At 43.1% G+C, this 15,455-nt stretch overlaps 1 protein-coding gene and 1 long non-coding RNA gene across 2 annotated transcripts; both read left to right on the top strand.

The window, feature by feature from the left end:
- The first annotated feature begins 1,150 nt into the window (after nt 1-1,150).
- LOC118389896 (transmembrane protein 59-like) lies at nt 1,151-12,633 on the top strand. Its single transcript, XM_035779859.2, has 8 exons — nt 1,151-1,509; nt 3,046-3,151; nt 3,544-3,638; nt 3,874-4,026; nt 7,377-7,482; nt 8,763-8,883; nt 8,987-9,104; nt 10,782-12,633. The coding sequence occupies exons 1-8, from the start codon at nt 1,345-1,347 to the stop codon at nt 10,938-10,940; spliced, it is 1,023 nt and encodes a 340-aa protein (XP_035635752.2). The 5' UTR covers nt 1,151-1,344; the 3' UTR covers nt 10,941-12,633.
- LOC127906158 (uncharacterized) lies at nt 9,111-10,774 on the top strand. Its single transcript, XR_008060485.1, has 4 exons — nt 9,111-9,322; nt 9,359-9,394; nt 10,098-10,228; nt 10,324-10,774. It is a non-coding gene; the product is annotated as an uncharacterized LOC127906158 (long non-coding RNA).
- Nucleotides 12,634-15,455: the final 2,822 nt, after the last annotated feature.

Raw genomic sequence — 15,455 nt, 5'->3', positions numbered from 1 at the left:
CTGAGCGCACTGGAGCAGGTTCATTGAGGATCTCTGTACTTTGCTTGGGTCATCTTTCCCACGATCCTGACTAGTCTACAAGTCCCTGCCACTTAAAAACATCCCCAAAGCATGATGCTGCCACCACCATGCTTCACCATGCTTTGGTGGCAGGTTTCCTCCAGACGTGACGCTTGGCATTCAGGCCAAAGAGTTAAATCTTGGTTTCATCAGACCAGAGACTCTTGCCGCTTCTCATAGGTTGTCATGTGCCTTTTACCAAGGAGTGGCTTCCACTTCTCATAATCTGAGAGCCCTTTAGGTGCCTTTTGACAAACTCCAAGCAGGCTGTCATGTGCCTTTTACCAAGGAGTGGTTTCCGTCTGGCCACTCTACAATAAAGGCCTGATTGGTGCAGTGCTGCAGAGATGGTTGTCCTTCTGGAAGGTTTTTCCATCTCCACAGAGGAACTCTAGAGCTCTGTCAGAGTGACCATCGTGACTATTGGGTTCTTGGTTACCTCCCTGACCAAGGCCCTTCTCCCCCCATTGCTCAGATTGGCTGGGCAGCATGCTCTAGGAAGAGTCTTGGTGGTTCCAACTTCTTTCATTTAAGAATAATGGAAGCCATTGTGTTCTTGGGGACCTTCAATGCTGCAGAAATGTTTTGGTACCCTTCCCTATATCTGTGCCTCGACACAATCCTGTCTCAGAGCTCCACGGACAACTCCTTCGACCTCATGGCTTGGTTTTTGCTCTGACATGCACTGTCAACTGTGGGACCTTATATAGACAGGTGTGTGCCTTTCCAAATCATGTCCAATCAATTGAATTTACTACAGGTGGACTCCAATGAAGTTTTAGAAACATCTCAAGGATTATCAATGGAAACAGGATGCACCTGAGATCAATTTCGAGTCTCATAGCAAAGGGTCTGAATACTTATGTAAATAAGGTATTTCTGTTTTTTATTTTTCATAAATTAGCAAAAATTGCCACAAACCTGTTTTCGCTTTGCTATTATATGATATTGTGTGTAGATTGATGAGGGAAACAAATAATGTAATATATTTTAGAATAAGGCTGTAATGTATCAAAATGTGGAAAAGTGAAAGGGTCTGAATGCTTTCCGAATGCACTGTATACACCTCAGAGAATTTGCACTGTGTGGAGTGAAGACCGCACGAGAGGGGGCGCACAGCAGCGTGTGAGCGATGATGTTTGGAGTGACGACACCACGAAACCATAGCACAAGATTACCGAAGCAGATAGCAATCGGATTGAAGCAACATCCATCAGAGAAGCCCAGAGCCCACTAAAAGTGCCAGTGCTCGTCCAGACTGTGGTGATCAAATCCGGCTTGGAAATGCTTCAGTTCGGCGGCAGGGTGTGCGTTGTCTCCGCTGTCGTCTGGCTGCTTCTGGCGGGGCTGGCGGCTGCGTCTTCTGATCTATTTGACAACCAACTAGGCGACATCAGTTACTGTAAAAAGCAATGCCAGATCACCATCAAAAACAAAAGTCCAGCTAAAGTAAGTGATACTTGGAAACGATATAGACCTCATTGAGGAATAGCAGAATAGCAGTATATATTCGGCTACATATCAATGTGCCGAAAAGTCTGTTTTCGTGCTTGAATCGCTGCTATAATAAGTTCTTATGTTTCGACGACTGTATCCGAAATTGAATACGGTATATCGATAACCGATAGACTTCCCTTTAGTAGTTAAGTGCTGGAAATCTGTTGTGTAAATGTAGCATGGCCAATGCGTAACGAAGGCCCACATTTCTACTAAATGGCATGGTTATCATAAATCCTATCAACTGTAGGCTAGGCTACGCTACCTCACTTAATTTCTGCACTAAGTGGACATTATCATGCACGATTTGGCCGAAAATATCATTTTATGACGCATGTAATTGTTATTATTTCCACAGCTCTGATCCTCCATTATAGCCATACAGCCTACACCCCCTGCTTCCTCTGGATCGATTTACACATTCATTACATAACTTATGTATGTTCATATAAAACCCAGTCGTAAAATTGTTGTGAGGGCACCAGACCAAGCATGGCATTCTCCAATAGAGCCTATTGCCATTTGTAATTATTTTGTCGATGGACAGCAATATGCAGGATATGTAAGTAATATCTCATTAATTACAATATCCATGTTTGAATCATTTTAAACAATGTACAATTTGACAAATACTTATAACCTGTAAGATGGCTAATGGATGATTAGTGTCTATAGCCAATAACGGTAACTCCCTCAGCGAGGCTATTATTTACCCAACTACATCATCGTTTCGGCTCAGCTCAGGTGTGGTTCAGACATCATGCAGGGGAGTGCGGAGCAGAGCAGCAAAATGGATCACAGTGAACTATGCGGAATCACCTGTTTTCAAAACACTGCACCAGTTTATAGGCCCTAAAGTATGCCTTTGATGTGCGCGTATTATTTGAACAACACCTTAGTGACAAATAGTCAGTGCTTGAACAATGTTCCGTTTATTTTATTCATGGGACTATAATTGCCACTGTGTAGTAAGCAAATAGTTCCCTATAAAAAGGAACCGTGCATCCTGAGTCAGAATAAAGCCCCGCTAGACCCACAACGAATAGGGAAAAACGCAGTAAATCGAAAGGATGACACGCATGACACTGTAATACGCCTGTAAACCGTTGATGGTCGGACAGGGGGATCACTTTTTCGCTCACGTTCCTGTGTCAGTCGCTTGGGGGCGCTGTTTTGTTCTTCTGTAATAGAACCAGGCTTGGCGGAAACTGTGACCAAGTGATTGTTTTTCTTCACTCATCACAACATTCCCTGGCACGACATTTGCAGTATTTTCCATGTGTACCTCTAAGATCAATAATTCCTCACCTCATTTAAAATATTTAGTCTGTAACATTATCCAATTGAAATACCTCTGTGGTATAGGCATACCTAATTGCCTATCTAATTAATCACACACAAATCCGGGCCAATATCTCATTCTCTTTGAGGATATCTGCTTTGTTTGAATAGTCATAATTAGCTCCTATGTTTTTCTCTCTCCTGAAGGACTCCATATTGAATGCCTGTCACCGTGGTTGTCGTCTCTACTCCATATGTCAGTTTGTGAATGGCAATGCTGGCTTCAACACCAGCAGGGAGGAGTGTCAAGGAGGTAAACAAAACCAAAAAACCCCAAGCTATGCTTCAAGGCCAGAAAGCACTTGATTCAACATATTGTCCTATCATGTGCCTGTACCAGGGCCAACATGACATTAATGGAACCCTGTGTGTGTGTGGCTCAATTGAAGCTGTTCACTGGTGACTTGTTTATTGAAAATCAATCCTGTGATCTGCTGTTCTCCCTGGTCCCCACAGTAGATGCTGAAATGTTCTGATATTGATGACCGCAGGGAGGGGTGAATAGGGACGCCATGACTAACACATGCTGTGTATTTTCTCCTTAACTTCTTTGTCTTTTTCTATCTCTCCCTCTTCTCTCTCTCTCTCCCCCTCCCCTATATTTCTCCCCCTCTCTCTTCTACCCCCCCCCCTTTCTCTCTGTAGCATGCCAGGAAGCATACAGCAAACTGCTGGAGCAGGAGGCCTGCAGCACCGGCTGTGCCAGCCAGCCCTCCGAACCTGAGATCAAGAGGAGGAAGGTTAGCATGGTCATTCAGTAGCCATTCAGTAGGCCACACACACACACACACACACACACACACACACACACACACACACACACACACACACACACACACACACACACACACACACACACACACACACACACACACACACACAGTCTTGTACAGCAACACACATGCACCATGACTTTTTTGCCAGATGAAATAATGGCACCTAAACTCAGACAGTTCAACCTATTGTTCCCTGCAGCTGAAAGCCATGGCCCACCGTCCCAAGCCCCCCTCTGTCATGGACACCGTGTCCAGCTGGTTTAACGACATCGTCAGCTCTGCTCAGAGCTTCATCTCCTCTACCTGGACCTTCTACCTGCAGGCCGACGATGGCAAGGTGGTGGTCTTCCAGGTGAGACACTGTCAGGACTCAAGTTACACAGTGACTATTGGGGGTACAGCTGTAATTCAAACCTTGGGGGCAACAGAGGTGAACTCAACTCAAACATAAGGGTGAAAGGGGCGTGGGATCAGTACTGTATATGATTTACTAGATAAGTGACGGCTAAGTCAAGACAGGCTGGCTGAATCTATAGAGAAGGACAACCGAGATCTGTAAATCTAGTAATAAAAAGACACGTGGTGAGACAACATGAAATTATGAAAACAACCGTCTTCATGCCATTTCTTTCTTTAGCCTTAGGGGTGATGGATGCTTGTGTTTTATGGACGTGACATGCTAGCAGAGGTGAGAGCAGGCTCCACAGGCTCTGAGCTGGCTAGCAGGCCTGTGTTTAGTGGGCAACTGGCTGGCTGCCACCCCCTTGACAAATTGACTGGGGGCAAAGAAACAGCAGAAAAGAAGTGAGGCTGAGGGACAGCTGAAAGAGAAGACAAGACACCGCTGCAATACAAATCACAACTGCAGACATTCAGAATGAGTGGGTTCTGCAGAGCAGAGGGCTGGGTAGGATGACAGGCTGTATGGACTCACTAGGAGGACCTTGGTGACTTGTAGCCTTAGGCGTGATACAAAACAAACAGGAAATGGTTAGGTGACCCACTGTGCTAGCAGTTTGTCCACATTATGTAGCAGTTTTAGTAAATACTCAAAAAGGGCCATTCAAAGGCAACACAGTGTACCACTGGAGCTGAAGTGAATCAGACAAAACTAAATGTATTAACAAGTTCATATGAGTTTTCAAGAGTTAGTGAGAGAGCCAACTTGTGGAATGAATGGCACTTGGTCTTCATGCAGTGTTCAGTATGACAAGTTTATTTGGGCCAAGTGATTTATATTTGAATCAGTTCACAGTGGAATTACTTGCGCTCTCCTTCAGTTAATCAGTCATTTGAACAAATAAGACAAAATAAGACAAATAAGACTCACTAAGGACCCAATAGACGTAGGTGTATTTTGCTATGTGATGTGCAGAGGTGATTCCCAAAACTACTTTCAAAAGAACTGAGACTTTATTTCCAAGAGCTATTGAGGCTTTAGCTCACAGTTCTAATGTGGTCTTGAATCACTCAAGATTGATACCAGGTCCGTTACATTTAGAGGGCTAACGTGATGCACATAAACCATCTGGGTTCTATATCAATGTGGGTTACCCACAACATTTTTCAAAAAGTTTGTGTGTTTGGATGCAACTGTGATCAAAGCAGCTTCTCTGATTGCTCCAGGCAAGCCACCTGTGTCTGAGGGAGACGGCTTCTGAGGGAGACGGCTTCCTCAGCTCCCTTTAGCTGTACCTCAGACAGTGGGCTGAGCTCCAGCTCGGGGAACATCCATCCCTCTCCTACCCATATTTGACATGGGTTAAGTGGCAGCCTCCTTCTTAATCACACTTATTCATGCCATCCTAGCCTCCCAGTGATTCAGGAGTGCTCCTCCCAGGTAATCAGCGAGAATCAAGCTGTTTCCTCCGGGCTTAGAGGGAGTAAACACAGCCGACAGGGCCCTCTCATCACTGATTGGGGGGATAATGCTTGTTTGGAAAAGGGGTTTTGTTTCAATTCCTTCCGCGTCCAACATTCACATGATGCAGGGTCCCCTTGAAGGAAATAGGGACATACATAGATACTACTTCTATAACCCCCCAAGAAGAAACTGAGCCCAAATAACCCAAAAATACCAAATGAGGGAAGGGAGGTTGTTACTTTGGAAAAGGATCCCTCCTTCCTGTTGGTCTATGTGCCTCTGTAGCCAGAGCACCTTTGGCATTCTGGGACAATAATGCATGACAGATGTACATCAGAAGACCTACTCTTACTGATGGAAAGATTTCCAGTCTGCAGCCAATAACTACTAACATACTCAAATGTTCACTCTTCTCTTCCCATTGCCTTTCCCCCCAATATTACACCTGGATCCAATGCGCTCCGTAAAATCCTTGCTATCGCTAAAACTGGTTGTGAAATGACTTTGAAAATAACAATAGTTTGTCTGAATATCTATGACCTTTTGTTAGACCAAGCCTCATTCTCTTCCACATAGGTCATCTCAGTTAAATTACTATATCTGACCAATTTATTTCCTTTTCTCTTTGTTTATCTCACATTCATTGACCCATAGACTATTCAAATGCCGATTGATACGTTTTATTTTCAGTTGTCATAACTACGCATGCATACATGGACCTGTGTGTCAAGATTATTATTTTTTCTTTAAAAAATGACTCTCTCTGTCTTCACGTCTTGTTGTTGGGAAAGGTTCAGTAGAGGGGAACCAAAATCCTATTTTAATGAGTTCTCCAGGGGGAGCCAGAAACACAGTCTCCATAATGAAAGGCACAATGATGCCTCTGCTGACAGAGCTGGGTCAATGTGTGTGTGTGTGTGTGTTTATGTGTGTGTGCGTGTGTGTGTGTGTGTGTGTGTGTGTGTGTGTGCGTGCGTGCGTGCGTGCGTGCGTGCGTGCGTGCGTGCGTGCGTGTGTGCGTGCGCGCACGCGCTTGTGTACGTGCGAGTGTGCTTGTGTGCTTGTGTGTGTGCTTGCACGCCTACTTGAATATGTGTGTGTATAGACATAGGGATTAACCCTGGCTTCACTCTAAGTGATTTAGGTTCGGTCACATACTGTAGTGCACAATTGCTGTTTTTAAAGGCCTCTTTTCAGGGACACTTTCTTCAGTCAAGTGGCCTTTTCACTCCCCTCAGAGAGAATGAATTGGGGGGCTCTTGAGCAGCCAACCAGGACAGACTCAGCAATGGGCAAGCAGGGGGTCCTTTAATGAAGTTAGAGAGAAAGAAATGCTGATTTAAAACTCACCTGTGTGCCAAAGAACAATCCATACAATCTGCTCTATACAATCTATACCTCAGGAGGGTTCAGTGCCACCTGAACAGCCATTATAAGGTGTGATTAAGTGGTTTTATTTTTGTACTGTTTGGTAGTTTGGAAGTACTGTTTTGTACTGTTTGGTAGTTTGCAAGTCTATCTGGCTCAATTTCACAGATGGCTGAGGTACACAGTGCCTGGCTTGCAAGCAGCACGCATTTTGTAAAAATGCAATGTTCTCCTATAATCAGCGAGTCCTCTCTTTGTTTGAGTACATGTGGCAGTATCCTCTACATCTAAGTCTGCAGTTGTGTGTATTTCTCCCTGTCGTGTTTCGCTGTTCATTGAGTATTCTTAGTCCAGACTTCATTATGGTCTAACCTCAATGTGTAAAACAGACATTTTTCTGCCACTTTTTCAGTGAATTACTGTGTGTAATTACTAGTGCCTGAATTGACTTTGTTTGTTGTTCCTACCAGAGCCAACCAGAGATTGAGTACACTCTGCCGGAGCTGCAGGCTCCCCGCTCCAATGTGGCAGACAAACCCTGGCCACAGGTCCACTCCCACACACAGAGACCCCATGGTGAGACACCAACCGCCTGCAGTGTTGTGGCATGCAGCTCTGTCACACATCGAGACCCATAATGTACAAATCATAATAAGACCTGTAGGATATATAGTATACAGTGCATTAAAACTTCTTAGGGATAGGGGGCAGTATTTTCACGTCTGGATGAAAAGCGTGCCCAAAGTGAACTGCCTGTTACTCTGCCTGCCCAGAAGCTAGGAAATTATTTGGATAGAAAACACTCTAAAGTTTCTAATACTGTAAAAAAAAATGTCTGTGAGTATAACAGAACTGATTTGGCAGGCGAAACCCCATGACAAACCATCCAGTGAAAACATTTTTGAGGTCATAGTATTTCCCCAAATGTTCTATGGGAAACCCTATTTAATAGGAACCTGGTTGCAGTTCCTATGGCTTCCACTAGATGTCAACAGTCTTTAGAAATTGGTTGATGTTTTTCTTTTGCGAAATTAAGAAGTATGGCTGTTCTTTGTAAGTGTCACTCCAGGTGGACTCTACTGTTTGGTGCGCGTGAACTGGAACGTGCTTCACGTTGTTTTTATCCGGTATTGGAAACAGCTTATTCCGTTTTAAATTTGATCAATTATTTACGTTTTAGGATACCTGAGGTTGGATTAGGAACGTTGTTTGAAATGTTTGGACCAAGTTTACAGGTAACTTATTAGATCCTTTGTAGTCATGTTGGGCGAGTTGGAACCGGTGTATTTCTGAATCAAATGCGCCAAATAAATGGACATTTTGGGGATATAAAGAAGGAATTTATCGAACAAAACGACCATTCATTGTGTCACTGAGACATTTGAGATTGCAAAAAGAAGAAGATCTTCAAAGGTAAGGCATTTATTATATCGTTATTTCTGACTTTTGTGTCGCCACCTGCCTGGTTGAAAATTATTTTCATGTGTTCGTATGCGGGGCGCTGTCCTCAGATAATCAATCGCATGGTCTGCTTTCGCCGTAAAGCCTTTTTGAAATCTGACACTGCGGCTGGATTAACAAGAAGTTAAGCTTTATTTTGATGTATCACACTTATATTTTTGTGAATCTTGAATATTTATATGTCTGTAGTTTGAATTTGACGCTCTGCAATTTCACTGGATGTTGTCAATTCGATCCCGCTAAAGGGATTGGCGCGCGAAGGGATCACTAACAAGTTAAAGGAGGATTGCATTGAATTGAATATGCTTTATTGATCTCTAGAGGGATGAAATTAGGTTACATTTGTTACACTTCCTCACAAAGTCTGTTGCTCATAAGTGTTCACCTCTGTGCAGGTGTGAAAGGACATGGGGAGAAGGGAGCAGCCAAGGCCGGAGGCAAGGGGAAGCACCCAGCAGTCCAGCAACATACAGAGGACCCCACCGCTGAGCATGACTTCCTGGGTTGCATGTCAAGGTGAGGAAATATTGAACAACAATAGTCATCTGCCCAAATCAACCCATTTCGTTCCCTCTGATTTAGAGGTCTTCTGAGTTGTAGGACCTCCCCTTTCTCTCAGGCGCTCTGGACTGCCTCGTTGGATCCTGGCTGCCTGTCTCTTCCTGTCCATCATGGTGATGTTGTGGCTCAGCTGTGCCAGCCTGGTCACTGCACCTGAACAGCACATCAAAACAGAGGTAAACACAGCACCAGAACAGCACATCGACACAGAGGTAAACACAGCACCAGAACAGCACATCGACACAGAGGTAAACACAGCACCAGAACAGCACATCAAAACAGAGGGTAAACACAGCACCAGAACAGCACATCGACACAGAGGTAAACACAGCACCAGAACAGCACATCAAAACAGAGGGTAAACACAGCACCAGAACAGCACATCGACACAGAGGTAAACACAGCACCAGAACAGCACATCGACACAGAGGTAAACACAGCACCAGAACAGCACATCAAAACAGAGGTAAACACAGCACCAAAACAGAACAGCACCAAAACAGCACATCGACACAGAGGTAAAAACAGCACCAGAACAGCACATCGACACAGAGGGTAAACACAACACCAGAACAGCACATCAAAAGAGGTAAACAGCACAGAACAGCAATTAAAACAGAGGTAAACACAGCACCAGAACAGCACATCACACAGAGGGTAAACACAGCACCAGAACAGCACATCAAAACAGAGGTAAACACAGCACCAGAACAGCACATCAAAAGAGGTAAACACAGCACCAGAACAGCACATCAAAACAGAGGTAAACACAGCACCAGAACAGCACATCAAAACACAGCACCAGAACAGCACATCAAAACAGAAAGAACAGCACATCAAAACAGAGGTAAACACAGCACCAGAACAGCACATCAAAACAGAGGTAAACACAGCACCAGAACAGCACATCAAAACAGAGGTAAACACAGCACCAGAACAGCACATCAAAACAGAGGTAAACACAGCACCAGAACAGCACATCAAAACAGAGGTAAACACAGCACCAGAACAGCACATCAAAACAGAGGTAAACACAGCACCAGAACAGCACATCAAAACAGAGGTAAACACAGCACCAGAACAGCACATCAAAACAGAGGTAAACACAGCACCAGAACAGCACATCAAAACAGAGGTAAACACAGCACCAGAACAGCACATCAAAAGAGGTAAACACAGCACCAGAACAGCACATCAAAACAGAGGTAAGAACAGCACATCAAAACAGAGGTAAACACAGCACCAGAACAGCACATCAAAAGAGGTAAACACAGCACCAGAACAGCACATCAAAACAGAGGTAAACACAGCACCAGAACAGCACATCAAAAGAGGTAAACACAGCACCAGAACAGCACATCAAAACAGAGGTAAGAACAGCACATCAAAACAGAGGTAAACACAGCACCAGAACAGCATCACGAAAAACCTGAATTATATTGGCTGTCTTTTAGATGAAAAACAGCTAACCCTCTGTGTAACTTCATTTCCCCTGTGTTAGATTAATTGTTAACTCACTGAAGTGTTACCTGAAAGCTGGAATCTGCATTTTGCATTTGTTTTTGTTTTGTTTATGAAATGGAGGAGAGTAGCATCCAGCATCGTGATGAAAAAAATTGCAATTCATACTCTTCCCTTCTATCGTGCGTGCAATGGTGTGCATGATGTCCTAGGGAAACAAACATTCTTCATTGTTTTAAGGAATTTCTTTGTTATTGTAATATCGCAAATGGATGTGGCAGTTTCACCAATACTGATTCCAGCCTTAACATGTGTTTGCCTGAGATGAATTAGGCCTAGAGACAATGGGAACATTTCTATCGATTTGAATGAATAACTGATTCCTTTCCCAGCTGAGCATCAACGGAGACAATGAGTTTCTGGATGACGTCCAGAAGGTCAACCCCTACTACCTGACCCCTGTGATTGCTGTAGCCATCGACCAACCAGAGGAGAGTGAGGAAGCTGGACCACTGCCAGTCAAGGTTGACCTCAACAAGACATCTCTTTAGGGGACCAAAGGGATCGGCTCTCTGGTTTCTAGGGTAACCATTTCGTAAAAACCTCCCTCAGTAAAAGAGGGGAACAGAAACACACCAACACACACCAGATTGTTTTATACACACATGGCACAATCCCTTCAAAACATATTTATCCCGTCTGAATTCTAGTGTCTATAACAAGTCTGACCATCAGATCTTAGCCTGTTGTGCTTATCTCTGCATACAATACCAGTTTTCTAGATCCCTAGTGTCCGTTGATAAATCTCACCAAGAGTGTGGAGACCTAGTTGTCACCACCTTCTTGTACCTATCATTTTGTATTTGACAATGCAGTTGCTTAAGGCTTGTTTAATGGACATTGTAACTATTAAATGCAACTACTTAGATCTGCCTGTGAGGAAGTCAAGGAGAACATGTGCTCTGAAAGCTTTCCAGGCTTTTGATGTCAAGGGATACAAAAGAAAGGACACACACAGGGATTCAAATTGAAGATGAATAAAAATTCTCTTACATCCTCTTGGAATTAATTTGTGACTTGCAGATAGAGAAAAGGTATGGAGATGTTTAAAATGCTTTGAAAACTATATTGTGAGCGCTGCAGGAGACAATAGCTACCACGTTTCACCTTTAAAAATCACCGATATCAGCTGTGTGAAGGAAATATCACCTAAAAGAAGCAAATACACTCCATAAATTATAGATCTTACAGAGAATTCTCAGATCAGATGAAACGCCCCATTTAATTTAATTCTGACATTTGGCAAATAAAGGAATTGTGCTCAAATTATGTTAACTGACACCCTCAGCTAACTGTGTGTGTGTGTGTGTGTGTTTGTGTGAGTGAGAGTGCGCACAGCGTGTGCATGTGTGTGTGTGAACAAAATAAAAACAGTACTTGGTGCTGAATTAAACTGGAAGTGTCCCGCCCACTCAGAATGAGAATTATTGTATGTATTTATTAATGACTTTGTGTATTTATTCATGACTTTGTGTATTTATTCAGAACCAATAGCATAAGGTACCAGTTTACTTACTGGTGTCAGTGAAGTCCCACGTAAATACTCATCTATCCAAATCTATCTTATTGCTACAACTGTAATACAACAATGTACCCCCCTTTTCCAGAGACATGCAGGAAGACTAATATTACTCTATTATTACTATATCTCCTTAAGGGTTAGTCTTATTAGCTCTTAAATGTACCATGCGCTTTCTAATAGTAGACTTTTTTTGTATGCTACACAGGCACATCATTATAGGGAAGACCAATGGGATGCTCAATGCAAGGCTTTTAGAATAGACCTTCGTTATCGAGTAACACACTCAATGAGATTTCTGTTCTCTCCTCGGTGATGTTGATGTCCAGTGAAGTGCATTTTCCTTTTGCCTACTCACTGTGCATGCTAGTACGCTACACCACATTCAATGAAACCACCCATCTCAGTATGGCAGGAAACTAATGTACACTTGTGATTTTTGTGTTTCTATTTAAGTGCCGAATAGAATGTTAGGGTATTAATCTCATGATTTAAGTTAAGGAAAGAAACCAGATGGATATATCTAAAAGCCCTTGAAGGTTACAGCGCCATGTAGAATGTGATAAGAGTTTCGAACTGTTACGGTTCCTTTTTATCTGTATGTTTTCAATGAAATAATACATAACCTCGACATGATGAATAAAGTGTGTTCATGGTGAATAGAATGGAGATCACTGTGGGTTTTATGTCAGTGCACATACATGTATCGCATCTACAGTATGCATGATCAATTATGCAATGACGTGTAGTCCCATTAAGATTTAAGACGTTCTTTAAGCCATTCTTATACCATGTTCATTTAAAACATATATTTCCACTTTCTTCCTTACATTCAAATTGTTCATGGAGGATATGAAATATCAACAACATAATCACATAGCACTACGTCATGCTAGCTGGTACAGTATCTTCTGTTTGTCAAATGCTCTATTTTGGTTGTAAAAACGTCCGACATTTTTCATGTACATGATCTCCCCAGACTCTCATTGTTTCTGTGTGCTATTTCAGAGTCTCTGTGCTCCCAAGTGAGAAACATTTCAGTTGCAGGGAAGTGAGGGAACCCTACTAAATGCATCTGGAACTCATTAGAAACCCTCCTGTCCAGACAAAAGACACACACACACAAAGCATGGGTGGCTGAAATTGAGTTTTTATCCCCCCCACTCTGCTGTGGGGCAACTTATTTTGTTTTCTGTAGCTTGTACACGGGGCTACTAATTCAGAATGATCTCCTAATGATGGAGGTGGATCACATACACTGAGGAATGAACGTGTGGAAAATCATTTTTATCCACACGGTGGCGACTAAAGCTCCTCGCTGACTTCGTCTGTTTTTAGCTGTTTGTCTTGCCTCGTGACTCCCGAATCAGAGGACAGGTTATATTATACAAGGGCAACAGGTAGCCTAGTGGTTAGAGCGTTGGGGCAGTAACCGAAAGGTCGTTGGTTTGCATGCCCAAGGTGAACAATCTGTCTATGTGCCCTTGAGCAAGGCACTTAACCCACATTATCTCCAGGGTTGTCGTACTACTATAGCTGACCCTGTAAAAACAACATATTTCACTGCACCTACTGTATCTGGTGTATGTGACAATACAATGTACTAATATATATTTCATACTTCTTTGACTTATGATATCTGAGAGGTTATGATTCTCCTGTGTGAATTTCAAACCTGTGTTTTACTGTGGCCAGGGCCCTATTTCTGGATTTGATTGAAACTTACTGAAAGCTGATGCTGTGCAAATTTTCACATTACAAATGAACTCAATCTCATCTTCTACTGTAAGTATTTTACTCTTCCACAAATCGTTATACCCATTTGTTGTAGAATGCAAGCAACACCTAAACTACAGTACCCTATCTGTACTCCTGGATACTGCCCACGTTTCAACAACCTTTTATCTTTGCTGTGACAGAATCATATCTTTCAATTTACGGTGTGAATTTGGCTCTCCTCTGTTCTGTTCACAATATGGTGTATGTTGTCTTAGAAACGGAGACGAACAGAGAAATATGTCAAACTTGTCATGTTGCTGTGTCCATCTCAGTGTGTCCATGTGTCTATAATTTGATACATTTTATTTTACTAGGCAAGTCCGTTAAGAACTAATTATGATTTTTTAATGACAGCCTAGGATCAGTGGCTTAACTGCCTTGTTCAGGGGCAGAACAACAGATTTGCACCTAGTCGGCTCAGGGATTTGATCTTGCAACCTTTCAGTTACTAGTCCAACAAACTAACCACTAGGGTACCCTGCTGTTCATTGAGCATATAGGAAATGCACTGGAGGAAACATTAACAGATCCGTTTTTATACCACTTAAACCAGGAGTAGGATTTTATCCTCTACTAAAGCAGTAAAAACATTACAAATAAATGTATTTGAATTTAACTACATTTTAATCTTATGCTCGTGGCTCTGAGTGAAGATTTCATATCAATGATAATGATCCTCTAAGAGAGCCAATGTTGATTAATCTCTACAGCTATTCCAATATGGTCTTCATGTTTCTCCTCTGACTTCCTCCACTTCATAGATATGAATGTCTTCCTATTTGCATGATGTCCGTTTGCTCACCCTCAGTCCATCTGCATATTCGGCAGCCAGGCTGTGTGAATATTAGACAGTGAGAAAACAATGTGTCGTGGTGCATATTTAAACATGTCCCCCAGCCTCGTCATGGCCCATAATGAGGGGAAGACATTCTCCCTCATAACTTGAGAAGAAGCCTATTCGCGGTGGAGGGATGAGTCACTCTGGAGGCTGTCTGGGCTCTTGACGCAGCCAGTGCGGTGTGCAAACAATGCCACCCGACTCCCATTCAGCGGCACACCGGGGCTGAGGGCTGCCTCAATGTGCTGATTGTCTCCCATATGTTCAGAGGCTCTACACACTAAACCCTGCATCCCATTGTACCGCTACTCCAATAACGTGAACCATCCGCGCTATATCTGGAATGAATGAGGCGGGCTGCAGCTGGGCTCCCATTGATAACAATGTCAGATGACTAGGCCTGGTGAAGCGGAGGACACAGAGATCACAGGCGCTGATGTCTCACGCCAGAAAACGCTCTTTGGTGGGCGCACAGTGTATCTGATCTGGCTAAAAATATCCAGGTTTCTGCGTGGGCATTGAGGAAGAGAAACAACACAAGAAAGACGTTGGGTGTTCTTTTCATTTAGACTCTTTAATGAAAATACATTCTGCTGGGTTCCCTGGGTCTGTTGACATAGAGAGGTAATCTGTGATTGTTATGAGTTTCCGCCTTACAATCGTTTGAAACTGTGAAATGTGACCTCACAGAAATAATAACCTCCACAGTTGTACCTAATTCAACATCCATGAGCAGCCGGTTGTTTATGTCTGCCTGTCTGTCTAATAGGGGGTGAAAAGCTGTTTGGGTTGTACAAATCCATGTTGGTTCAATTAACATGGAGCACTGCCTTGTTAGTCTTCACTAACAGCTGTGTGTCTGACGACAGA

The sequence above is a fragment of the Oncorhynchus keta genome, chromosome 1 (genome assembly GCF_023373465.1).
Source record: "Oncorhynchus keta strain PuntledgeMale-10-30-2019 chromosome 1, Oket_V2, whole genome shotgun sequence".
Lineage (NCBI taxonomy): Eukaryota > Metazoa > Chordata > Actinopteri > Salmoniformes > Salmonidae > Oncorhynchus > Oncorhynchus keta.
This window is presented reverse-complemented; position numbering and strand designations above follow the sequence as displayed.

Excerpts from the sequence above, each read along its gene's own strand:
- LOC118389896 (XM_035779859.2), top strand. The coding sequence starts at position 1,345 with ATGCTTCAGTTCGGCGGCAGGGTGTGCGTTGTCTCCGCTGTCGTCTGG. Across the intron at positions 7,483-8,762 it reads CCACACACAGAGACCCCATG|GTGTGAAAGGACATGGGGAG; the intron begins GTGAGACACCAA and ends ACCTCTGTGCAG. Across the intron at positions 8,884-8,986 it reads TTCCTGGGTTGCATGTCAAG|GCGCTCTGGACTGCCTCGTT; the intron begins GTGAGGAAATAT and ends CCTTTCTCTCAG.